At 39.7% G+C, this 26,835-nt stretch overlaps 1 protein-coding gene across 1 annotated transcript in view; it reads right to left on the bottom strand.

Moving 5' to 3' along the window:
- ripor3 (RIPOR family member 3) overlaps positions 1-26,835 on the bottom strand; it is a 121,642-nt gene that overhangs the window by 38,845 nt on the left and 55,962 nt on the right. The window contains 11 exon segments of the mRNA XM_034208728.1: positions 1,624-1,769; positions 2,819-2,836; positions 2,838-2,945; positions 4,051-4,094; positions 4,168-4,231; positions 9,666-9,815; positions 10,153-10,206; positions 10,315-10,338; positions 10,438-10,516; positions 11,153-11,305; positions 26,063-26,161. Coding sequence (XP_034064619.1) covers positions 1,624-1,769; positions 2,819-2,836; positions 2,838-2,945; positions 4,051-4,094; positions 4,168-4,231; positions 9,666-9,815; positions 10,153-10,206; positions 10,315-10,338; positions 10,438-10,516; positions 11,153-11,305; positions 26,063-26,160 — 938 coding nt within the window. The 5' untranslated portion in view covers position 26,161.

The raw sequence follows: 26,835 nt of genomic DNA, 5'->3' as shown, positions 1-26,835 counted from the left end.
CCTCCCTCCCTTTGTGCGCACAATATACTTTCTCGTTGGCACGAGATTTTCTCGCGCGTAGTACCGGTGCGCCAAGTAGGAAGTGGAGCGCACAGGAGGAGACACAACCGACTATTATGTTTATGTGGGGAAATGGCAGTGCATACATTATTTGAGATATATTTCAAACTCGGACTTCATTTTAGGGACATTTCGGCCAGAGGTATAGAGCTATTTGTTTAAGCACCGGATTCGCAAAACAGGAGAGTCTGTGAACCAGTCTGCCTTGATCTATGAATTCATGTCCGTGACTCTCACAGTATCTGCTATCTGCAGAGAGCTGTGTCTTTTACACAGTGCCTTCATTGTGTTTAAGTTCATTAGAACAGCTGAATAGAGATTGGGGCTGCTACCTTGTACGATGTGAGGGTCTAAGGACAGAGGGTGTCGTTTTTCTCATACTGATATTCTGAACAATCTGTGTTGTTGTAAAGTGTCTCTACTGTAGGCTAATTTTATTATATGTACAGCACTTTGGCTCGACCAAAAATCGTTTATAAATGTGCTATATAAATGTGCTATATAAATAAAACTTGATTTGATTTGCTACGTTTTAGCCACACACACACACACACACACACACACACACACACACACACACACACACACACACACACACACACACACACACACACACTACTTTCGTTGCAGTTGTATATGTCTTAAATGTAATTTAGGTTAACTTGCTGTTTTATTTTCCCTTCAGGGGACATTACATTGACTTACATGCATTTCCTGGAGACTTATCCTAACGTTAACCATAACCAACACATGCCTAACCCTAACCCTAAACCTAACCAAGTCTTCACCCTAAAATTAATGATTCCCCTCATGGGGACCTCCATTTTGTCCCCATAAGGGAGGCAAGTCCCCACACGTGACTGTGTAAACAGATTTAGGTCCCCAAAAGCATAGTACTGCTAGGCCACACGCGCACACACACACACACACACACACACACACACACACACACACACACACACACACACACACACACACACACACACACACACACACACACACACACACCACACCATGTATACATTACTTCAGGGGACATTACATTGACTTACATGCATTTCCTGGAGACTTATCCTAACCTTAACCATAACCAACACATGCCTAACCCTAAACCCTAACCCTAAACCTAACAAGTCTTCACCCTAAATTAATGATTCCCCTCATGGGGACCTCCATTTTGTCCCCATAAGGGAGGCGAGTCCCCACACGTGACTGTCTAAACAGATTTAGGTCCCCAAAAGTATAGTAATGCTAGGCCACACGCACACGTGCACACACACACACACACACGCCTTGGCGACCGGACATCTTCTTCATATAACTAATAATATGGCGTAATAATCGAGCAGTTTGATGTGTCTAACCATAAGAAAGTATATTGTGCGCACGAGAAAGTATATCGTGCACCCAAATTAATAAAGCGTGGCCTCGTTTTATTTAAATTGAGGCCACGAATTACATCTCGTGCGCACGAATTAATAAAACGTGGCCTCGTTTTGTTTATTTTTCTCTCTATGAACCCTCCAGGGCTCCGTAGTTATTCATCTGTGCATGTGTTCGTACTTCCAGGTGACCTCCAGCTGCAGTTTGATGGTTCCCAGCTCCGTGATGTCGACCAGCATTAGCTGTGGCCTGGCCACAAAGAAGTCGGTGCTCAGACACGTCACCATGCCAACCAGCAGCCAACCCAGACCCTTCGCCTCCGTCACCTGAGAGAACAGACATGATGGGTGAGATACCCACACATGAGCCAGGTATTGTACAACATACAGAATACAATACACACGGTGTGAAAGGAAATGTGTTTTTAATACAGCAAAAAGTATTGCAAAAACTTGGTGACGTTTTAAGTAAGTAAGAGGGGGAAGATGATTTTGATAAAAGTAGACATTTCATGGAAAAATCTGCTATTACAGGGTTAAGTCCTGCATTTTTTTTCAAAGAAAAACGTTATTATCTGTAAAATGACTTTAAGTACAACAAAATGTATGCTGATTCTACAGAATATCACCTCCAAGAGGGGTTTGTAATATGTATAATACTACTTCATGATAATAACACATAAGGAAACATCATTTTATTATTGCAGGACTGTTACAACTAGTATTTAGAGGTTTTACTTAAATAAAAGTATTAACATTATTTTCAAGGAAGAAATATTCTTTCACTGGTAACATTGAAAAACAGTTTGGCAACAAAGAGCATGCTTAATGTACCAAAACAGAATAATACACATTATATATTTGGATATAAGTTATTGATGTTTGAATAAGTGAATCACTAATATAATATATACTTTTGACGTGTTATTTATATATCTATTGCCTTAAATAAATTAGTGGGTGGCTTGATGATTTCTTCCTGGGATCAAATTAAATATTATTGATATGATAATTTAATAAATGTTCCGATTATAATTTGTATTACTCATATAAATATGAAAATAAACTAGTAATTTAAGTTAATAAATAAACGTAGTGGATAATAAAGTACATTATTCCCCTCTAGGATGTAATGGAGTAGAAGTATAAAGTAGCATAAAATGAAAATACTAAAATAAAGTACCCCAAAACGTCTTCTTAACAGTAAACGTACAGTACTTAAACAAATGTACTTAGTTACTGTCCACCACTAACTATTCCTGTCCAAAAAATGGAAGAAGTACAATATTGGCCTTTGAAAGTGAACGCATTGTTAACATTTAGTAGCAGTACATGGAAAAATCAATTCAAGTACAAATATCGTGTGTGTGTGTGACCTTGATCTCGAAGTTATGTTTGTGTGTGAGGGAGGAAGACCATCTCCTCTTCGTCCCAGGCCTGAGTGTCATCGGACTCGATCCTCCCTCTGATCTTCCATCGCTGGCGGCCCAACCGCACCACCACCTGGTCATGTGACATCCAACAGTCAGTAACTGATTTTAAATCTTCAGTCAGTTACGGGTTGTGTGTTTAAAGAGAGTTACTACCACCTTAGAGTTTTAAAACCTGTGTTGTGTTTTTCAGCAGAGGAAGTTATTACAATACCTTAGGTACAAGCTATTGAGATTTGTTATTATAATATCTTTTGTATTATTATAAGCTACAACTTTATAAGGTAGAGGTGTAAGGGATAACTCATGTAGAGCTCACATTTTTAATAAAAAAATGTAACTGCAAACTCTGATATTTTGTTAGCACTTTAAATCACTCAGCTAAGTCACATGGTTATAGTGTGGACGTAATACCAACAGGTATACTGTATCTGAGTAATATTAGGCTGATATGTATGTAACAGAATAATAAAGGTCCAGGAATAATGAGACACACATTCATGGATCATATTTAGGCTAAATTATTTATATATTATTTAATGAATATAATAGTATAGTAATATCTTGTAAAATTAGATGCAACAAATATGAAATATGGTATTATCAATGGAGTAATAACCTGATGATGATGAGGTAATGTATGTTGTTTTTTAATGTATTATATATTTGAGGTTTTAGACCTGTATGGTAACAAATACAATCTTTCTAGAAAGGCATTAAACTAAAAATATATATAAACAAATATACAAACTAAATAATAGTCCATTTCCCTCCAGCTAAAGTAGTAAAATATGGGTTTTTGAAGTGACCCTCACCCAAGTGGTGGGATATAAATTAGTTGCTACAATCAAGTACTATACTTGTACTACTTAATTCTTTTAAACTTTATGATATGGACATATTTTAAAGTTGAAGTAAGTGAATTTGTTGAAATGCAAAGCCTCTAATCCCCCATATTATCATCTCCAAATGACTTCATAGCACTTTGACTTCCTCCTTAAGCTACAGTACAGTACTAGCTCTGTCTAGCTCTCTCTAGCCCTATGTTTGATTAACTAAACTTGAATACACATTTAGACTTCATTTTCCATGAAGCATCTACTCAATATGTTCCACATTGTTATTCTAACCACAAACACTAATATATCTGATATTGGTGTTTGAAAAGAGAAGCTCACCTCGTATTGGTCTCCAGGGCAGAGTCGAGCAAACCCGATCAGGCCTGCAAGGGAAAACACGTGTTACATATTTGGAAGATAATGTGTGGACGTGTGTGTGTCTGTGTTTGCGTGTACCTTTCATTTTGATGTGTAGCTCTCCAAGGAGGATTTCCAACTCTCCCTCCATAACTGACATGTCCTGCAGAGAGAGGAACATTAAGTAAGAGGGAAAACTCTAAATGATTCTTTAGCAGGGCACCTTGAATAGTCTTACAATTCTGATCCAAAGTGAGGTTAATGTACAGAGCACTGGATACAACACTGGATATTCAGAAACACATTTTGTTGGCCTCTTTTACTGAAAGATAGTCAAACCCCTTACTGACCTTCCTCATAACCTGAATTGAATGTAGAACATGTGAAAGTCATTTTAATTAACCTTAGTGTTGGTGTATTTGCCACCTAGAGAGAGTAATGTAACTTACATTACTCCCTCTCTTCTCTTGATCGCCCTCCCTCTCTTCTCTCTCTCTTCTCTTGACCTTCGTCATATGATGATGACACCCCATAATTGATGTAGAGCTGTTGAGGGCAGGACCATTAACCTTTATCTGAAGTCTGCTGAGCATGTCAGTTGAAGTGATGACATCATCGTTTTCCATGACACAGGTGTTTATATTTGAGCTAACGAGCTCTGTAGAGATCACAGGTTTCCATTGTTCTGAATGAGAGATGAACCTCTTACATGTGAACGTTTTGTGGAAGAACCGTAAACGATATCTGTGAAATTTCAAAACGTGAAGCATGTCAAGGAAGTTGAGTATCTGAAGTGTAATTTTTGTGTACTTTGGGTTAATAATGTGGCCTTTTTGGCAGTTTAACTAAAGGTGTGCGGCTGCTACCGTGAGGAAATATCTGCCTAAAATTACAATGGGTTTTAATGGAGGAATGTTGAATGTTTTTGTCACTTCATGCCCTCAAGAGGCATTTTGTTTAATTATTTTGCTTAATTATTTGTCATTTTTCAAGCTACGAGATGTTTTCCTACCCTCTAGCTGTGACATCACGCACTGAAGAGAACCTCTAACAAGGTCTGAACAATGTTTAATATCTCTAAAAGTGAGAATCAGATTTAAAAGTTGTGTTACAAGAATAATGTCAGAAAGATGTGTAACATTTTAAAGTTGGAATGAGGTTTCTGAGTGAAAGTATGAATGAACAGTTAGCAGTTGAAATCGCATCAAGATTTGTTGAAGTCTGAAGAATTTCTCCATTGACTTCAATGGTTAAAAATGTGATGTATTATGGGATGTATCTCTGGAATTATGAAAGTTATGAATGAGAAAAGTAATAGCAATCGATTCCCGACTGAGCTGAACGTTTTGATGTTTGAACCGAGTTTCTGCAATGTTCAATGCGGGAGGAGAAGAGGGCCAAAATAAGTCGGCGGAATAATAAACTTTTCGTGCGTAGAATAACAGTTAGTCGGAATGCTGTTAACAGCATTCCAACTAACTGTTATATATGTAGGTGCTGATGCTGTTGATGGTTCTAATAGTGTTAACAGAAATGTAATTAAATATGTGTAATGGCAAATGCCATATATGATTTTCTTACCTGGAATTCTGCCTTTTTGAACAGACTTTTTGATTGAGTCCTAGCTATATTGTCTGCAGTTCTAGGGTTAATATTGATCTAATATGATTGTCATCGGTCTAAATTAGATTTAAAATGATTAACTGTGTATGTAATGAAGATCATAGTGTGGGTTGAATCCATTTTCATAACCAGTCTTTTAACTGATTTAAATGCGGAAACTGGGCTTATTCATCAGAATGTTGTATGACTTGACTTGCTTGACTCTCACCACAGTGACTTGGGACTTGCTTGATACTTGTAGATCAAGACTTGAGACTTGCTCATGACTTGCACATGTAGGGCTTACGCCCACCTCTACTACAAACCCACAAACTGAAATAATGCAGGTCAGCCACTTGGGTGCTGCCCTCGATCAGAAAACATGAGCTTTAACAAGCCCTTTAGATTTTGCTTTCATGTGACATGCAGAATTGTTATGAACTGAGACACAGGACACAGGACCAAAAAGCAGGACTCGGAGACAGTTGTCCAAAAATAGAATGTTGTTTAATAACAAAACTAAGTTGTACTTTCCAAAAAATAGAAAGTAGTACTTCAAAACAAAACTCACTTGACAAAAGGTAGATTTCTCAAAGTAAAGTTTCAGGAGTCAAAAGGCCCAGGTTCTCACAACATGAAACATAACAAACGGACAAGGGAACAAAGAAACACAAGGGCTATTTATAGGTGAGGAGGATGGGCACAGGTGAAAACTATCAGGGCAGGGCCAAGCAATCTCAAGGGCGGGAAACACACAAAGGCAGGAAATGTGGGATCTAACATAACTGTCGAGTCACAACAAGAATATAATGTCCTCAATCTCATTATCACTCATGGCTTGAGAATTGTCTTGCAATTGTTTCTAGCTAAGAAACAGTCACTTAAACAGAGTGTTTCAGACACAGGGTAAATACACGTATATGGAGAGAAAACACCATGAGAGAAATAATGTGTTTATCCAACATTAAAGCATGTACACAAGTTCTAGTAGAAACCAAAATTACAGGTTTGAAGCTAAAAATGAGCATAATATGCCTCTTATGAAACATTTACACGAACATTGTCCTATGTTAATAACACTGAATATAGATATATAATATATATAGAATAACTTATATGAAATCGTTTCTCAGTAATACATGTGTGAAAAAGAACAGAGATCAGCATTGTGTGTGGTCTGATGTTTGAAGAGGTCACGGCTGTTCCTCACACACAGCAGGTCAAACTCATGCCAAACAAAGTGGTCAATTTATGACTCTTGAAGAGGTTGTGACACCTAAATATTTCCAAAAAGTCATTCTAAAAAAGATGTTTTGGGGATCCCCAGTATTGGAGGTTGCCCTTCACTGAGGGGGGGATGGTCACCAGACGTCGTTTGTGCCTCTTGGGATCTAAACGAAGACCGGCAAACCACCTCTGCAGGCGACGCATATGCAGTAATCTCAGTGGTACCACGGAGTGCGCAGCCGCCATCAGACCCAGAGTCTGCATGAAGGTCAAGCTGTCACCGTTTCCCCCTGTCGCAGCCTGCAAACTGCCTGAAGCAAGGATGCCTGTCTGCTCTCTGACAGCCGCACGCCTTCGTATTAATGCTGTGTTTTCAAATTCAAAGGTGAAACGCATTAATCGGAGCTATTATACCAGGCAAGGTGTGTTTTCTGACAACAGCACACGGGCAATATCATCTCTTGAACCCGCACAGTGCTTTAACAGCGCTTTCTACGGTTTATTCCCCTCACGTGAGCTTGCCCGCCTGCTGCTTCCTTTACTGGAGTTACAGCCGGCGGCAAGTGTGGTACAGTGTTCTGCCTTCTGATGATGAGCAAAAAGCAGCATACGCCAAGCTTCGACTACTTCTCACCAACGTGACCAAGGAAATCGATCCAAATAGCCCCTCCGTAGACCCGGGGGCTCCCAGGAGATCATCAAGGTCTTTTTTTGGAAAGTACCATGCGACATGATCCCCCAGGGACATCACACTGCAAGCAGCGGCGGCCACACCGTGGACCAAGCTATTAATTTGGCCGATGCTGCGGCCAAATAATCGCTCTGATCCGGTGAGGTTGCGGTTAGACGCCCAACACACCCGTGTTTATTTGCAGCCGCCCTGTCACGCAGCAGGCTGGGCAGAGGTTCTCTGCCCAGCCTGCTGCCTGCTGGGAGCAGATGGGCTGCCACGCTCCGCCGCCATGGCCATCACTAGGGGGAAGTCCTGGCGGACAGTCCTGGCGGACAGTCCTAGCGGACAGACCTGGCGGTGGACTTCCATGGACGCCGGACCCGGAAGTGCCCAACAACGAGAAGTCCTCGTCATTCTCCTCCCCGGCAAACGAAGCCATCCGCCCCCGCTGGAATGGCGAACGTGAATGGCACCGCCTCGGCCATATTCTGGTCCCCCAAACACTCGAAGCAGAGGTGGTGGGGATCGGCGCCCGCTATTAAGCCAGGGCACGAAGGACGGCCCGGGTCTCTAGAAGTGGCGACTCCATGAAGGTATGATAAATTCTTTCTTCTTATTTCAAAGTTTTACTTTCTCTGCATCAGTTGTTGCTCGCTCGCTGAAGAGAAAAAGGATAACAGGATCAGGAGGCGTGGCCACCTTATACTGTGTGCCTGCGCGCACATTCAGGTAGGCTCGCCCTGATTGGCCAGCTACGTTTATGCAACTCATTATGTGAATGCTCGCATAGCATGGTTAAGGGTAGTACCCATAGAGTCGAGTAGAGGGCGGAGCCTGTGTGAAATATAACCAGAGCCCAGTCTGCTGTGATTGGTTAGCTGGCCGCTCTGTTGTGATTGGTCAATCGCTTAGAGATGTTCCGCCCCTTAGCCTATCTAGTCAAATGTGTTGCAGCGTTAGCCAATGGAAGAACTATTGTTGCATAGTGATGTGACTATGTTAGAGAAGTAAACAAAGGAGTCCATTGGAGGAGTTTCAGGGCTTTGCAGACCAAACATTTTTACTTGTGAATCTTAATTGTGGTATTGCTCATTTGTACTCCCACCACTGGTGAGAGCAAACCAAATAAAACCCATTTGAGCAGTAAGAAACACAGAAGGCAGAAATGTGAAAAGGGACATTATGATGTATGAAAATAAGCAAAATAAGACACTAAACAGATGTAGCTCTGTGAACATGTGTTTGAAAGTGTGAGAATACATGTTCTGCAGACAGACAGGGTATGAATGAGTCCTCAGTTGTCTGTTAATGACCCTTAGCATGCGGCTGCTAACAGGAAAATCACTGTGGGCCCATCACTCACACCAGATGATTTGGTTTGGCAGCATTACGACGATTAGCAGCGAGCACCGGCCCTCTGCTGTGAGGAGATGACGGAGAAGTGACACTTTTCAATTACAATCTGTTCTCAACTTTTGTCTGGAGTGATGATGTTGTTAGATTTTGTAGCGCAGCCAAAATCATTCATAAAGCTTTTTTACACATTTATCTTCTGTTGATTAATAGATAAATGCAGCTTCCATCGAGCTTCTTACACAACAACTACAGTTATTTTGTGTGATCATCTGTAATTTTTGTAATTAACTCAAGTATTTCACTGAATCTCTTTTTGACAAATTTTAAAGTGGAAACAGCCCCAATTTTCTCAGTATTCTAATTCAGCACAAATGGCTGTTCAACTTAGCATCAGCATGTCCAGTATTTTAATATTATTTCCAAAACTTAGATTCTGAAGGGCTTTTTCTTAAAAAAAATAAAAATGAATGAAATGTACAAGATGTTAATTATTTATGACAAAATCATATTTTACTGGTGAGGAAAACTCCCATCCACATAAAATACAACTTAGAACGCATCCTTAGTCAAACTGAAAATATACAGTTTAAAGGTTAAAGCAAAAGGGAAATATTTACTTTACTTTTATGTGGCTGGTAACTAGTCCTCTTGCTTCTTGTACATTGTAAAAGACAGTGTACACACACACACACACACACACACACACACACACACACACACACACTTTGCACGCACTCACCTGCAGGCTGAGTGTGTGGTTGCGGCTGAGCTCCAGCAGGCTGTCTCTGGAGGCTCTGGTGGAGGGAGACAGGGAGAAGGCTCTCTTCATGTTCACCACTCCCTGACACAGCCTCCACTGGATACAATACGTCTCATACAGCTCCTCCACCTGCAGACACACACAAACACTCTGTTCAGATACACATTCAATTAAGAAAAGACATTCAGTTTCCATTTTTTTCCATAAAACTTGCTGCTGCACATCTGCCCAAATGCTTAGTTTGTTTACAGCCTTCAGGAAATTGTATTCATGCTTTAAAAATCACAAAGTGGTGTTAATATGTGAAAATTATCTTGCTAAACAAAACATTTAAGTATCATAAATGTGTGTTTGCCTGAAGATCTTATTTTGTGCAATTTTCTAAATCCTGTTACCATCTACTTAACCCAAGACCAAACTCTAACCAACAAGACAAATTAAAAATTAAAAAAATCCACTTTTTTACCTTGCTGAGTTGAAATTCTAATCTCCGTATGTATCTCTCCAAAGCTCGGATCTCCTTTGAAGGGAAAAATATGGTTAGTTTTCGTTCAGTGTGTGTAAACTGGTGTATTTCCTATTATATTGGATTGTAGGAAAAAGTGTCCGGATCTGGTGCAAAGATTACCTTCTCCAGATCATACAGAAAAGCCTGTAAACAGAAAACACATCATTATTATCATAACCAGCTGAAAAACCAGTTTTACCCCCCCCCCCCCCCCATGTTCAGTTTCTTTGTCTCTGTCCTCACAAGTCTGGAGTTCCTCTTTGTCTCTCTCTGCTGAGAAGACAGGAAGTCCATCTCTGCCTGGTGACCCTCCAGGTACTCCCTGCACACACCAGAAAGAGACATTTCCCCTTTAACTTCTCACATGGTTTCATTGTAATAGTAACACTTTTATATAGTAGAAACAATATATTGTAATGAATGTACTGTATCTTTTCTCTCCCATTACTCATCTTACCACCCCTACCGTAACACATGTGACCGTGACCCCTTGACTGGAAACTCAACCTTCTAACTATATATAAAGTAGTTCAAACTAGATCCACCTGATGCAACAGTAACGTTAATGCATCACTACAATCTAATAATGCAATAACAGCCATAACACCACCAGATGCCATTTCTCTTTATAATAAGCACCTTTGCTTTTGTATTGGTACCCATTGTGTACATTGAGTACTTATCCCTCCACAGAATCCTATTTGTAGTATATAAGCATCATTACAATACATTTCGTATACATAATGTAACCCAACCCCTTTAGTAGTAATAGTAGTAGTAGTAGTAGTAGTAGTAGTAGTAGTAGTAGTAGTAGTAGTAGTAGTAGTAGTAGTAGTAGTAGTAGTAGTAGTAGTAGTAGTAGTAGTAGTAGTAGTAGTAGTAGTAGTAGTAGTAGTAGTAGTAGTAGTAGTAGTAGTAGTAGTAGTAGTAGTAGTAGTAGTAGTAGTAGTAAACATACTTGAGTCCTCTGCGCAGTGACTGGAAGACAGTCTCCACCGTTTCCGGCTGCAAAGACCAGAGAGCTCCCCCTCTGCTGGGAGACAGTTGCATTCTGGGAGATTTACCTCCAGAATTGGCCTTGGAGCGCAGAGAGTTACGAACAGAAGATGACCTAAAAACAAGAAAATATATATATTTATTAAGACAAGGAGTGAGATAGTTGTACCCAATATTCTCTGACCTGAATGAAGGATTTTTCATATTCATAATATTACTTTAAGTTAAATTCTTATTATATCCAGAGTTATATCTAACTCATGTTCAAAGTTATGTTATTGTAAATCTGCGTCCACAATTGCAATCCGAAGAAATTGTATTTTCTCCTGGATTACGTTTGCAGTTTTAAGAACAAGGTTAGAGTTGTGAATTGTTACAAAAACACGTATAGTTATCAAAGCTGCCTTGTTAGGTTTGGAAAACTTAACCAGGCAGTTATGAATTTATTACCCAAGTTAACTTATTTAAACAAGGTCAAAATATAAGTCTTTGGCTTTTCTTTCATACGGGACACAAACATCTGTTACCTGAATCTAAGTCCTTGTTTGAGTAAGTAATAAAAACAGTAGTGTGACAGATTACCAATGATCTTCTATACCAATGTAAATCAAAAACATTAATTTTCATATACCAAGTTTGTAAGGGTAACCTAGAGGGAAACATAGAAGCATTTTCTGAGCTCAAGTTATGTGATCTGACACTGCTCTGGTTAAGGTTTGGCTAGGGTTGGGGAAAGACCATGGTTTGTATGAAAATGACTACATTGTTAATGTTCGTCCTTATTGTTAAAAGCAGCGGTTTGTGGAAAGATAGGCCAACAGCTGGTTTGGTTGCCATTTTTTGGACCCACCAATCCAGCCCTTTGTGCACTGAGGGTTTATTGGAAGACAGTTCAAGTTTATCTCTAATTTAGAATCACCCGACTTTGCCAAACGGACTGATGCTGTTAACTGTATTTGCAACAATGTCAGGATACCCAATGCACTTTATAGAGTGATTGTTGATGCAATTATTGTCTATTGCATTCCTTATGTAGCATACATTCACAGTGAGAATGAAACAGGTAAATATGGTAAAATGATGGCCACCATAATGCAAAAACTAAAAGATTTTAAGATGCAATGGATGCTTAGAAATGTCAGACTCAAAGTGTTTGTGTCACATCTGTAGAATGTATTTCTCACAACATAAAGCTTCCCTCAGATTTTCTCAGACGTTCTCTGTAATTATGGACTCTGCTATTAAAGTGTTTTCATGCTGTGTGATATTTGTCGTCCTTCTCAGTGTGTTTGTGGTGCGTTTATATCATGTTTAGAGCCACGACATGTCATTATATCAAAGCCCCATAATAAAGAATGATGGTAGGGCAGGAACACAGTAAAGGCGCTCAGGAATGAATGTGTATTTATTTATTCAAAAAAGATAAAGTGTTTTCGTGCATTTTTAAGATAGAAAACACACAGGAAGTGCATTCCAGCTTTCATGACATGACATTTCATTCTCTCCCTCTTGTGGGACATCCTGTGTTTGTCCTTCTTTTCTTCATTCAGAAAAACACTCTAAAGTCTGTGGTGCAATTCACTGTCTGCCCATCATTAAGAAAAAGGCTCATCTGAGGTTGACGGGATTTCCCTCCACACATAAGACAGTTTAACTTCAAGCATATTTGATCTTAAGGGATTTTATTTGATCTCTTTTATTTTCTTACAGTATGAAAAACTACTTCCACAGATGTGATTTGTTGTCAACAAGCTTTGGACTTATTTGTTATTTCACTGGGCTGTTTTTGTTCTTAAAGACTTTTGTTCTGTCTGATCAGACAGCAGCCACTTTTGGCAATGTAAAGGTCCGACCATGTCAATGAATGCTTATCATTATGAATTGCAAAAAAATCCTTTTTGCCCTCAAGAAAATGTTTCCAATTTATGCTGATTAGATGTCTTGCTCGTAGTAAGCACATATCAAAAATAATTTGGTAACTTCATCTCATATATGGTTTAGAGTACAGTAGGTAATCCAACCCACTCTCTTCAGTCTGCGTACAAATGACACGACTTTACACATTGGAAATGCGTGCAATAGATACGCAGAAGTCCAATTTTGCGTGCATATGATACGCTAACCATTCTCATTGAGATCTGATGCCGAGTTTTGCATGCATATGATACGCCACGTTTTGTCCGTCGGGTCTTGGTAGACCAGAAGCTGTGCGGTTCATAAAAACATGTTCTTACTCAATATCAAGCCACGATTATTGTTTTTATTTTAAATCGTATAATGTTGGACTTTTTTTGCCGTCTGTGAGGAAAATAAATGGGGCTCGGAGCTTCAGAATAAAGAAATCTGTATTTAATTTTTTTCTTCTAATTTGTTATTCCTTTCTGAATAACACACTGTTATTTACTCAACAATAACATACAATTATCCTTGTTTTTATGTATTCGTTTAATTCTATAATCTCTGGCTTTTTAGCCGTTTCTCAGGAACTGAATTTCAAAATAAAGTAACCGGAAACAGACGTAGGCCTATAAGGGACATTTCGAGCATCACCGCGATACACAACACAAACCCACTGAACTGATTACCCAAGATCCTCAGCTAGAAGCTCGGTGATTGGATTGTTTAGCCGCAATGCATGTTGGGATATGGTGTTAATGCGATAGGAAATCCGAAAAACATTTTTTTTAAAAAGATATTGCTGATTTTCTTTGAATATAAGAATGTAAATACTGAGTTGAGAGAATAGTCAGGGGATTTGGGTGATGGGAGACACATATATGGAATCACAATTTCAATAGCTTACCATTAAATGACGGATATGCCTTTCTGTCTGTGATGTTTTACAAATCAGATATTAATGTGTAGAAGTAAAACATGAGAAATAGTTTAGCAATATCCTGTAAAATTATGTAAAAACATGAATAAAACTACACATCTTCAGATGTTATACATGCATAAGTGTCCTACAATAATAATACAAAGTTATTATTAGTATGCTGTGTGTACCTTGTGTGCACCGCCTAGTGGTTAAAGCACGTTATTGAATTATTTTTGTTGAATAATGTTATTTGATGAAAACAATATTAAGAGTACATACTTTCATAGGGGGAAAGTAGAAGGTCAATAGAAATATAGAATATAAAAAATCAAGAAGATACTGTAAGTGATCTCTACAATAAAACAGTTTAGTGCTGGATGTACAAAGATATTAATATGAGGATGTGCAAAACAGACAAACGAATTAACCTTTATTAACACATTAAAGAATACTTTAGGTTAAGGTCTTATTTTAAACAAGAAAAAAGCTTTGGGGGTATCTATCTACCGATGAATATTAAGCCTGACAAAGTACTTAACGTCTAATATATTGCTTTCCTGCAATGTTAACTATGTTGAAGCACTTCTTTTAACTGATATTATACACATTAATTATACTCTTATGTATGTAGATAGAATAAGAAATGTGCAGAATATGACAGTTTAATGGTGGAGGTACACACATATTGATAGATGTCTTGTAATGCACTGTTGAGGAACCTGCGACCCAAGTTTTTAATTCATTGCATAACTACACCGTAGTTGTGTATATGAAAGGGATGTGCAAAATAGCCATTATATACAGTTTTTAATTAACTATTAGTAGAGAATAACGAGTAATGAATATACTTTATAGAGATCTGCAGATAAATGTTTAGTCTTCTCAAGCACCAACTATCAAATATCTCTCCTGATTGTTGGCACTTGACAATCACCTTTCCCTGAATTTTACTCAGGTGTAACTAAAGTCTGCTTTAAGGGTTGTTTATATTTCACATCATTAATCAAAATCTGCAAATTAACTAAAATAAATGTAGTGGAGTAAAAATACCAAGTTAACCTCTGAATTGTAGTGGAGTAGAATTACAAAGTAACAATGACCTGTCATGTGGGTATATATGAATGCTGCCCATTATGGATACAAGCGATTTTCACCCATTTAGTAATTACATGTTTTACATTTGTACACACCAATGTGTTTCCTATCGCCTAAACCTCCAGGGCTGTACACAGTTTAATACTGTCAACTTCTAATTTTGGGAAAACGAAAACGTCTTTTAAAACTACTTCCCAGTAGAAACGTGCCATAGAGAACATGTTGCGAAACACAATAGCCAGCATGTGTATTTCTGGGGGGGCGTTCACATCCAGTTTTGAATAGTCTGGCGTGGTTTTGTTCCATTTCACAGAGCTGTTTGACGCTCGGCGTAACCTTGGCGCACTGCCACTCCAACATCCAATCTCAGAGCTTGAAGATTAATCACGGGGTTTGTCAACGGGACTGTAGTCCCAAACGATAGCTGGGGATTATGGGTAGTGTAGTGTCTTCGGCCATCCTAAACTCTGAATTTTTTTTCGGATATCATATCGCATTAACAACATATCCCAACGTGCATTGTGGCTAAAACATGCCGAGCTTCAAGCTGAGGATCTTGGGTAATCAGTTTACCGTCTACGTCTGTTTCCGGTGACTTTATTTACGGCTAAAAAGCATGCTAAAAAGCCCAAGATTATAGAATTAAACGAATAAATAAAAACAAGGATAATTGTGTGTTATTGTTGAGTAAATAACAGTGTGTTATTTAGAAAAGAATAACAAATTAGAAGAAAAAAAGATTTAAAAAAATACAGATTTCATTATTCTGAAGCTTTGAGCCCCATTTCTTTTCCTCACAGACGGCAAAAAAAGTCCGACATTATAAGATTTAAAATAAAAACAATAATCGTGGCTTGAGTAAGAACATGTTTTTATGAACCACACAGCTTCCGGTCTACCAAGACCCGACGGACAAAACGTGGCGTATCATATGCACGCAAAACTCGGCATCAGACCTCAATGGGAATGGTTAGCGTATCATATGCACGCAGACTGAAGAGAGTGGGTTGGGTAATCTTAGTGTCATGGGGTTACTTTAGAGCAGGGGTCTCCAACCTTTCTTCATCTGAGAGCTACTTTGAAAAAATGAAAGTGACCAAGAGCTACTTGCATCACATCGCTTACATTTGTTCACAGAGCACTCATCAGTTGAATTAAGTTACCTTTGTACACGTGTGAAATTGCAATACCCAAAGCTTATCAAAAATCTTAACTTCACATCAAGGTCCAAGAAAACAATTTCTCACATATTATTATGGCCCACATAGTAAATATATCACCTTAATCACCACCTTACAAACATCTTATGGCACATGTGTAAAATAAGTGCATTCAAGTTCGGCAGCATGTACATCCCGTTTCAAGAATTCCCCTCTACTCTAAAGTCGCATCTAAAAAGAACGCGATCTGATCTAGCCGTGTATATTTTGTTATTTTTGCTAATTGAGGAGATGATAAGACAATCTCATTAGCTACAGGCAGCGACAGAGGCTCATATATTGCATTAGGTAAAATAAAGCAGGCACACATAACAGGAAGAATTACATTTTAATCCAATCAAAGAGGACATTGTCACACCATTCAAATGTATCCATGTCCATTACAACTAGTGGTGCACGATAATTATCGGCCCGATAATCATCGGTCCGATATTAGGAATTATGACGTCATCCCGATAAACCCGATAAAAGTATTAATAGCCCCGATAATATACAATATATTTTTGGGGTAAAAAAAAAGAAAAAAATACTGCGGTGTGGGTGGATTGGGATGAGGGGCGCTTGTTTTTCCCTCGGCTCCTCCCGTTTTGCCATTACTGTGGTATTAGTGGTTTAGGAAGAGGGGAGTTCTTCACAAATCCAGCGCTCCCTAACTCATGCCTGGCTGTGATGTAAATGGTGTGCGGCCGTGAAGCCAGGACAGTAAACAAACATGTCGTCGGTAGTATGGGACTATTTCAAAGTTTCAGAGTTAGATAGTTCGCTTGCTATTTGTATTAACCAGTGTTGGGGAAGTTACTTTTAAAAAGTAGTGTTTGCTCGTTACTCGTTACTTCTTTAAAAAAGTAATCCCTTACTTTACTTAGTTACCCTCCAAGGAAAGTAACTGTTTACGTTACTCGTTACTTTTACATTACTTTTATGTTGCTCGACTTTGGGCAGAACCCCATCTCTGTTCCTAAATGTGTAGGCTTACATAAAGTTCTACTATGGAGGACATAACAGATATGTCTTTTGTGCTCTTTATTATTAAAAAATGCCACAGAGCACTTAACAAAACATTGGGCTATAGGCGTCAACACCACCACTAAACAATAATATCAAACAATATCAATATAAAATCATAATCATTAAGGGTTACAGGCTAGCCCCAAAATAGGTGCAAAGCTAGTGCAAATCATATCAATAGGCTACTAAATAGGCTTGGACTCGAAATATCATCATTTCCCTGGGGATCTTGAGCTACTAGCTTCATGCTAGCATGTTTTCCTTTCAAATGCTTGGTGAGGTTGGCAGTGGAATTAACGGCAGTGGACACAAGTTTCTGGCCAGGGCACAACGTACACCTTACACTCACATTTTCCCCCTTAGTTTCAACAAGTTCGAAGTAATGGGAATACCTCCATCCCTCGAATGTTAGCGTTGGCTGCGCCTGCTTCTCGCTTGCCATCACTGTTCTTCAGTCTTCATGCCACCACCAGCGGCCAGCCTCTATCACGTACAGTGGCGGCGCCAGGGTATGGCTGGGGTAGGCTACAGCCATACCAAGAAATGGCTTAGCCCTACCTTAGCCCGACCATGAAAAAGTATGTTAAAGTAAGCATGTTGAGAACACGGATTGCGAAAATCTACCGGTCGTGTCCATAACACACAAACTGATCCTGCTCAGCTGTAACAACAAGTGCACGTTACTGACGCAATATGGTTGAGACCATTCAGGCTTATGCTAGAGGGGTGCAAGAAATAATCTAAGTAGTGGGGGAGTTTTATACACTAAAGGTGTGAAAATTCTCTGGCGTTATAATATCAGCGCGGCCGCGGTCAGATCAAAATGCCTCCGAATGCAATTTGAACAGACCTACAGCCAATCAGAGCAACGAAACGTTGGGTCTGCTGCGTCATGCATTACTGATACGTCGATACGTCACGTTCACAGTGACAAGTCCCAAACTCGCGCCGAGTAAATTGCAGACAGACAGCAGAATTTATAGGATTAATTGTATATTTCGGATGGATAGATTTGTTCTTAAACGCCCTCGCATTGAGGTACAAGTCGAACAGGTGCCAGAGTCACACGACCCACCTGAAGAGTGAATAGTCAGTTTTGAATATATTTTGTAGTAGTCATTTGAAAAAGTGTTTTGTATGACAATAGAAACACAGGCCACCTGTTGTGTGCAAGCGGCAAACTGTGGGGTAGAGCCGGGAAGCCAATACGGAAATGCCACACACTGCAGTTCATATATTGGCCGATAGGCGATGGCTGCAGAAAGGAGCAATTTCCATAGACCCCCATGTTAAAATGCCCAACTTTACAGCAGAAAAAAACATGTTTCTACCCCTGGCTCCATACATTTTATTATCGATATAGTTAGATTCCACCTTCATGATTATGGATCTGTGAGTGAATTGTTTTCTAACGCGACCATTTTATTTATATTAGGTCTTAAAGTTTGTGCATAAATTAGGGCGTGGTCACATTGAGTGACGGCTCTGTCAAGTGCCTGCCGCTGTTAGCTTCTTGTCTCTCTGCTAGCTGCTCCGTGAAGCTAGCTACAGGGACTCTGCCTGCTCAGCTCATCCAGGAAACACAACTTGTAGCCGGCCGTGGTTGTTTGTTCTTCATGCTTATATATCGGACTATTGTGACTCGCTCTGCGGTTAAAACAGACGGTGCATGAATGCGGTTTTACGGTAAGTGAAATTCTAGTGCTTTATTTATGTGTTAATGATTTTAATCAGCTACGTAATGAATGGTAAGGCTTGGGTTAGCATGTAAGCTAGTGGTAGCTACATCGGTGCTAACGATTGTAATCGTAGCCTCCAAGTTAAAATAATAGACTGTATATATAAAGGTTAAAACGAAATAGACAAATGTTAAGTGGGATAATACTGTTGAACAAACGGCTTCTGTTTGAGGTTGATAAAATAAGGTTACATCCTTGTAACTTAGAGATATTGTATTATGTAGGTAGAAATGTATGCATCTAAGGTTAATTTAAATTGGCTATGCTCAAGTATGTAGACAAGCTAATGTCGAAGTTGTGTATGTGAAATCAACCTCACAATAAGATGTGTGTATATTACAATTATTAATGTCATATTTCAAGATGATTACTTAGATATTACAATATGGTTGGTTGAGCTGGAGTTCATTATTGAGCTTACACGTTAACGTCACAGTCATCTGAAGAACGAACCCAAACCTTGTTGTTTTTATTAATTGTATTACCAAATGGGTATCAAATAAACAGTAAGCATTGGTAACACAACTTCCAAAGTTACAGTAAAATAAAAAGGACCCTGACTCGGACAATACACAATCCAACATGTTCAACAGAAGAGAATCAGTTATATTGTTTGTACACATGGTACTTTACATATATATATCTGTTTGTTTAAGGTGTCCAGGTGATGCAGACAGGCTGGACCAGAGAGTGAGAGACAGAACTGGACTCCTCACAGCAGTGAACTTCAGCACAGGTACAAAGACTCTTTTTTCATACTGTACAAAGAATCAAGAAAGATATTGGTTTAAATGAATGAAGTATTGACTTGAATACACTGATATGTATTCCATTAAACAATACTAAATACTAGATCATCTACACATCAGGGAAGTTGAGGGTTTTTTCCATGCAAAAAGTTACATTTAGATGATAACAAGCAATATAACTTTGTCAGCTTTCTAATTTAATGTATTGAAGGCAAAGATATTTAACACATAGTGAGAACTGCTACTATTTATCTCTCAATATTGTCTGTAAAAAACGTGGTAAAAGTTATTCTTTCAGTGAGACAACAGAGCAAGCTTCTACAGTTGCACTACGTTTTGATAACAGTTAAATATTATTTTGATAATAACATATATTTCAATGTTGATGAACTTCATACTGTTAATTCATAATCTGATTGTCTTTGTAGCTCATTGTTGAAATAAAAAAAAACATTACAATTACAAAATAATTATATCGACAGCCCCTAAACACACAAACACACGGCTTTCATAAATAACACACTTGTTCTGCAATAATATGTTTTATGTTTCCTGTAATTTTTGTTAGGAAAGGACATGCCTGAAAGACACGACATTTTCTCCTTCTCTGAGGGTCAAGAAGAACATCCAAGAGGAACATTAAAAGCTGATCTTATGAGATTTTAAGACCAGTACAGGACATTCACTAAGAAACTACTTTTATTGTAAAAACAGTCAGCTGATCGAAAGCAGCTATTTCCACATCTACACTCCATCAGCTGATTATTTATATTTGCCTCACTTTATGAGCTTCACAACATGTACCTTGTTTTGCAACGTCACAAATAAATGGGGCCAATCTTCAGTCAGATGTGAATGTGTAATCTAACATTTTCAGTAAGAATAATGGACAAAAGGAGTGCAAATACAAATACAATTTATTGAAATGTGAACCAAAAGTTAATCAAATGTTTTAAATATAAAGCACATATGGACAGAAGGTGTAAACCTATTAAATGTATTAAACACATTTAGTCAAATAAAGTGACAGACTAGGCCTGTGCAGTTGGTATCAGCTTTGCCCAGCATGGGTTCCTTCATCAGCCCTGGTCCTCCTCGCAGAGGAAAGACCCTCAGTCCTCTCCAAACCAACAGACAGGACGTCCATCACACGGAGGTTTCTCCCTGAAGTCTCTGCAGCTCTCTGGACACCATGCTGTCTCAATCCGTCCACACTGAATATGAGATTGGGAAAATGAAAATAATAAATGCTTTAGACAATAAGAAACATAAAGTTGACTGTTGAGTTGCTCAGTTTTTTTAGATTGTCAATACTATTACTGTATAACTAATATCTCAGGTTAAGAGTTACATTCAAATAAAGATTGGTCTTTAAATACATTTTGTCTTTTGAATTGTTTGTCTAAAGTCAAGGATCTGGTACTGGTACTTAGTTTTAATGATACAGTCTGGTTATTATGCTGTTTGGAGGAGGCCTCACAGGTAAGAGCGCTAACTAGCTACCATCACATGTACCTTAGCTTGACTTAAATGTATAGTTAAGTGATATCAAAATATAAATAACTAATGTCATGCAAACATATTAATATTTGCTTGATTCCAGTGTTGAATTTAGTACAATTGCATACAAACGTTAAGGGGTTTTAAGATTCTGAAGTATTATGCTAAAAGCCCAATAACTTAGATTATTATTTATAGTTTTGCTGAATAGTTTCATGTCCGCTTACCTTAGAAACGTAAAATGCGACGGCAGCGTGCAGATGGGGAGCATGTTAGCTTAGCTTGGTAGCTTCAGCTAGCTCTGGAACTTCCAGCTCGGTGGCAGCAGGTCCCGCCTCTTTGCCCTTATTTGGAGAAGGCGGGAGTTGAACTCTGGCGTCACTGTCGAGCCGTTAGTGGCCGACTCCGCCTACTAAGGGCTTCACGGCAACTCTGCAGAATCCTATGGGTGACGTCACGGACCCTACGTCCATTTATATATACAGTCTATGGTTGTGTGCTGTGTCAGTCCCTCTCTGTTTACCTGTGTCTGTGTTTCTCTCTCTCTGTCTCTCTCCCTCTCTCTCCCTCTCCGTGTCAATTCTATATGCCAACTTTTCTTGTTTCTTCCGCTGCGTAGCATGTTGTAACAACGTGGAATTAGCAGAATAGGCTATTGTATTGTTTAACTCACACCTGTTGCTCTCAATGTAATTTAGCTGATAAAAGGAGACTAATAAAAGCTAATAAAAGCCTCACGCTTGGCGTTTCACTGTCAAGGGGGGCGATATAGCGTGTATGTAACTACATTGCAAATACTACTGACTTGAGCCCCACCACTGTATGTGTTAGCCCTACCATAGATTACCCAACAAAAATACTCTGGCGCCGCCACTGATCACGTACAGTGTGGAATGAGAGCTCGTGCCTAATGCGTAAGCACACAGCTGAGTAGGCAGTGTCACTGTCACTCGTCCCTGGGAAAAGTAACGTTGCGGCGAATTGAAGAAGAAACTACGTTACGTTACCAAATTTTCCGTAGTAGCGCGTTACACTACTTAAAGTAGTTACGTTACTGTTACGTTACCCAACACTGGTATTAACAAATGCAATGCAGAAGTTCCACGAGGAGGGAAAAAGGCAACGAGCTATAATACTGCCAAACTGATTAGTCACCTGAAACATCGCCATCGCTACGATGGTGTGTTAAAAGTGTACGAAGACGCCTGCACTGCTAAACTAGCGGCGAATCCAAAGCCAGCTGCAAAGGCACCGGGGCTTTTACCTATCGACGAGGCTTTTGAAAAAGGCAAGAAGTTTGCCAGAGACGACCCCAGGGTTAGTTCTCATTCATAACACTCCGTTCGATGTCTCACTATGGGATGCACCTCATCGCGGAGCAAACAGAAGCATCAATCTCATTACGCGAATCCTGATTGGCTGGTGATCTTGACGTCAGCGTCAGGGAATTCACCCCCTATAAGTAGCTTGCGCCACGACGCATGCGTCATTCAAACACCTCTTCTCGCTTCAGAGCACATCTCTACAGTAGCCGGACAAGCTTAACAGTCTTTTTTTTTTACCACCAGGTGTGCAAAAACTACAGGTAGGCTACATTTAATATATATATATTATATTATTATCGGTTATCGGTATCGGTCTTGAGAAGCAGGAAGTTATCGGTATCGGTTTCAAAAAACCAATATCGTGCATCCCTAATTACAACCAATACAAAAAAGCTTAGATTTGTTTCTTTGTTACATTGTTCTGTGTCAGCCTTGATATCACAAACATGTCAGAAGAACCAGCGCATAATAAAATAAAATACAGTCAAACAAAACTGAACTTCAACAACTTCAATGTCACATCCCTGACATCAGTGGCGTAGCCAGGAATTATTGTGTCGGTGGGCCTGGAGAAATGTAGGTGGGCCAGGGGGAGACTTATTAAGCGTGGGGTCTGAGCTGAAACTTCATTAATGATTTTATTTATTTTTTAATGCACTAATTAAACATAAGCATAAACTAGCAGTGAAAACAAAAACATAGGCACGGTGCAGTGGCGGCCGGCCCATAGGGGCGCTAGGGGCGCCGCCCCACCTCTTCCCACATACAAAAATATGTATAAAAAAAAAAATTAAATAAAAAAATATATATTTAAAAAAAAAATATATTTTATATTTTTATTTTTAATGAACAAGGTAAATATCATACAATTGGTATCAGTCAAATGTATAATCTACAATAAAATCTCGTTTAAAATGGTGTTACGATGTCTAAAGTTACTGATAAGTCACATGTTTCCTGCCTGGCCTTGCCCGTGGCATTAGTTTATCATTACCGGGCGGAGCCCCCGAGCCAAACAGCAGCAACCAGCACGTTGCAAAAGTCTCAATAGTAAACTGTGCCGCCGAAACATAATTTCAGCCAATCAGCGGCGTCAAATATTTTGGTCACGAGGGCGCTCACGTTGGCGCCCACGTTGCTTACGTGCGTTGACGTGAGTTGTTTTTTAGACTCACCTGACAGGTGACGCAGTATTTGGATGAGAATGGTGTGCAGGTGGAGTCGCCGGACCTCGGTCCCTGCCCAATTCCGTTCAAGAGCTAATCTCCAATCCTTTCGAAAGGAGAAGTTTGGGAGATAAATTGATACTTAAAGACCTTGGACCGGACCAACCCGATTTGTATATATCACAGCAAGCTCGTGAAAAAGACAAAACGTATCAACGAGGCTAGCTGGATGCAAACGATGCAAACAGGTAAATGCTATCTTTTGTTTCCCATGCTTGCTCTTCAAACAGCCGGGGACAGATCCGATCTGTTCAGAAACTAGACAAAAGTTAAACAAGTAGGCTACAAACCACAGACTGTCTGTGTCATGGAGAATACAGTCGCTGGTTTATTTATGTCTGTATAGGCCGTTGTTTTTCGCCTGCCGTCTATCTGCAGACTTGTCAAAGCATTAATTCATGGTTTTTACTAACCGGTATCAGTATGTTGTTACGTCGGCATTATTTTGAAACGTGTATTACAATTTAATCACCGTAAAATATGTTCATTTTGTTGTAGTTGTAGCTCCCGAGCCAGCGCGTCTTGTTTGAATGATGCGAGTAAACACAGCTGGCAGCCGCGGTGAAACTCGAGCGACTAGAGCGATGCGATAGGAGCGTTTAGAGCGAAGCGAATATTCGCATCGCGTCCGGTCTGAACGCAGCATTAAAGCGAGCTCCGCGCTGCACTGGAAACGCGCCATTACATCACCAGAAGTCCTAATTTAAGGGGTCATTTCTCCCCAAACATTTTTTTTACTCACTATATCAACAGCCCCACCAAAAATATTTTCCACCAGCCGCCACTGGCACGGTGGCCTCAGAATGTGTGTAAAACTGACATCCACATGACTGGCTCGGCGGCCACAGGTTGTTTATCCTTGACAGTCGCACAGTGGGCACACACTGAGAGTGTTTTCATAATTCAGTACACGCTTCACTGCAGACCTCAAGAAGAAATAAGACTTTCATTCACTCACGGCAAAACTTACTTTACTTACTAATTTACTCTTGGTAAACAAATGCATTCCCTATTCCATTGTCATGAAGGTGGAATCTAACTATATTCAGAATAAGTTTTATTGGATCCAGGCTAGAAACATGTTTATTTCTGCTGTAAAGTTGGGCATTTTAACATGGGGGTCTATGGAAATTACTCCTTTCTGCATCCATCCCCTGTCGGCCACTAGATGAACTGCAGTTTGTGGCACTTCCTACTGGGCTTCCCGGCTCTGCCCCAGAGTTTGTCGCTTGTCAGGAACGTCAACATCGCTATGACGCGCTGATTGGCTGTGGGTGCCACTGCCTGACATCCACAACTCCGGAGCCTGGCCCTTAAACCCTAGAACCAGCGCAGCCAGATTAACCCCAAAGCAGCAGCTCTGCGACCGCTGAGACTGTCAAAACCGCCGGCATCGTTGAACCGAAACAGGCTGGTTCCGACTGCGTGGAGGTTTGTTGTTGGGACATTGATACGGGTAAAGCTGCACAGCTAATTGTAGAAAAAAAGGAGACCGCTAGATCGTTTGGGCAAAAAGAAGGTACTTCAATGTAGAATGGTACAAAAACTTTAATTCTTTGCAAAACCACTAAACAAGCCTTCTGTGAAATATGCAGATTTGCTGCTGTCAAACGGCTTGTAACTTTCTCCAAATGTGGAGATGACAGCTTTGTAAATTCCGGAGTTCATAACTGGAAAAAGTGCCCAAGCCTCCTGGACAGCCACGAAAAGTCTAATTTTCTCAGAGTGTGTTAAAAAAAAGTGCGTAAGTGCATAAATGAATGTCGTCTTCTTCTGTTTGTTTTCTATGTAGTTATGCAGCGCCCCCACTGCCAGTAAATGGAACTACTTCGAGGAACCCTGTTAATTATGTGCACTTATTTCACGACTTTTATTATATACACCTTGAAAAAATTATCGAGGTCCGGACCTCGGTGACCTCAATGGTGGATACGGCCATGCCTGTAGCCAGAGGTGGAGTGATTACCACTCCGCTAGTGCCTGTAGATTTAGCATTTCTTTGACCATCACATACACACACACTTTTTGCCCCCCCCCCACTTCTGAAATGAATCCGGCGCCGCTGGTTCTGTGTCGATGTAGACGACTTAAAGACACAGAGCTAATATATTTCTCATTATCATTTCTTGACTGCAGCAATTAAGCGATGTATATTTTCATACATCTCAGAGCTGTAACAATTCGTCACTCACCGCCGTCGTCCATTCAGAGAGCTGAACCCGGTGAAGGAGCGGCTCCTGTTGACCAAACCTCCATCAGAGGGGGAGTCGAATCGCAGCTTCACCGACATCCTGTAGAGAAAGACAGACTAATTACAGCTTTGGGACATTGCAAGCAAACAAACAATCCCTGAGTCCTAAATATTCTCCAATTAACACCAAACAACCATAACTTTGACAAGACAGAGAAATTCAACCACATCTATTTTAAAAAGTCGAAATGACGGTACTCTCACTTGTTTCTTATCAAACCATTATCTTTAAACATAAATTAGTTGTAAGAAGATCTTGTTATTGCAAAATGAATTAGCATCACCTGTTACTTTGTGTGCAAGACATTTTTATATTGATATTTAGGAAGGTAATACTAAATGATGAAGCCAAGAATGTAGCATTTTAATGAATTCTAGCACACCTATTTTCACGTCCCTTCAACTCACACGCAAATGCTTAAATCAAAAGGGAAAGACCACCCTCAACTCTCAGTCAATCCAAAACTGAAAAACAGAGCACATGCATCTCTGGGACACATTAAAAGAGACGGGAACATCCTGAAACAAACACACAAACATGTGCAAATACTGGACTGCAGATGGAAGACAGTTATATGTTTGAAGATAAATTCTCAGTCTGGGTCTCTCAGATGGCACAGCATCAGATTTTAAGTCACGCTATCTGCATTCCTCTAGGGAAGGCAGTGTCAACCCGTCAGTGAGTCTAGACTGAAGTCTATGACTATTGGATGG

Source organism: Gymnodraco acuticeps, unplaced genomic scaffold (genome assembly GCF_902827175.1).
Source record: "Gymnodraco acuticeps unplaced genomic scaffold, fGymAcu1.1, whole genome shotgun sequence".
Taxonomy (NCBI): Eukaryota; Metazoa; Chordata; class Actinopteri; order Perciformes; family Bathydraconidae; genus Gymnodraco; species Gymnodraco acuticeps.
The sequence above is the reverse complement of the archived record's forward strand: the minus strand, read 5'-3'. Positions and strand labels throughout refer to the sequence as shown.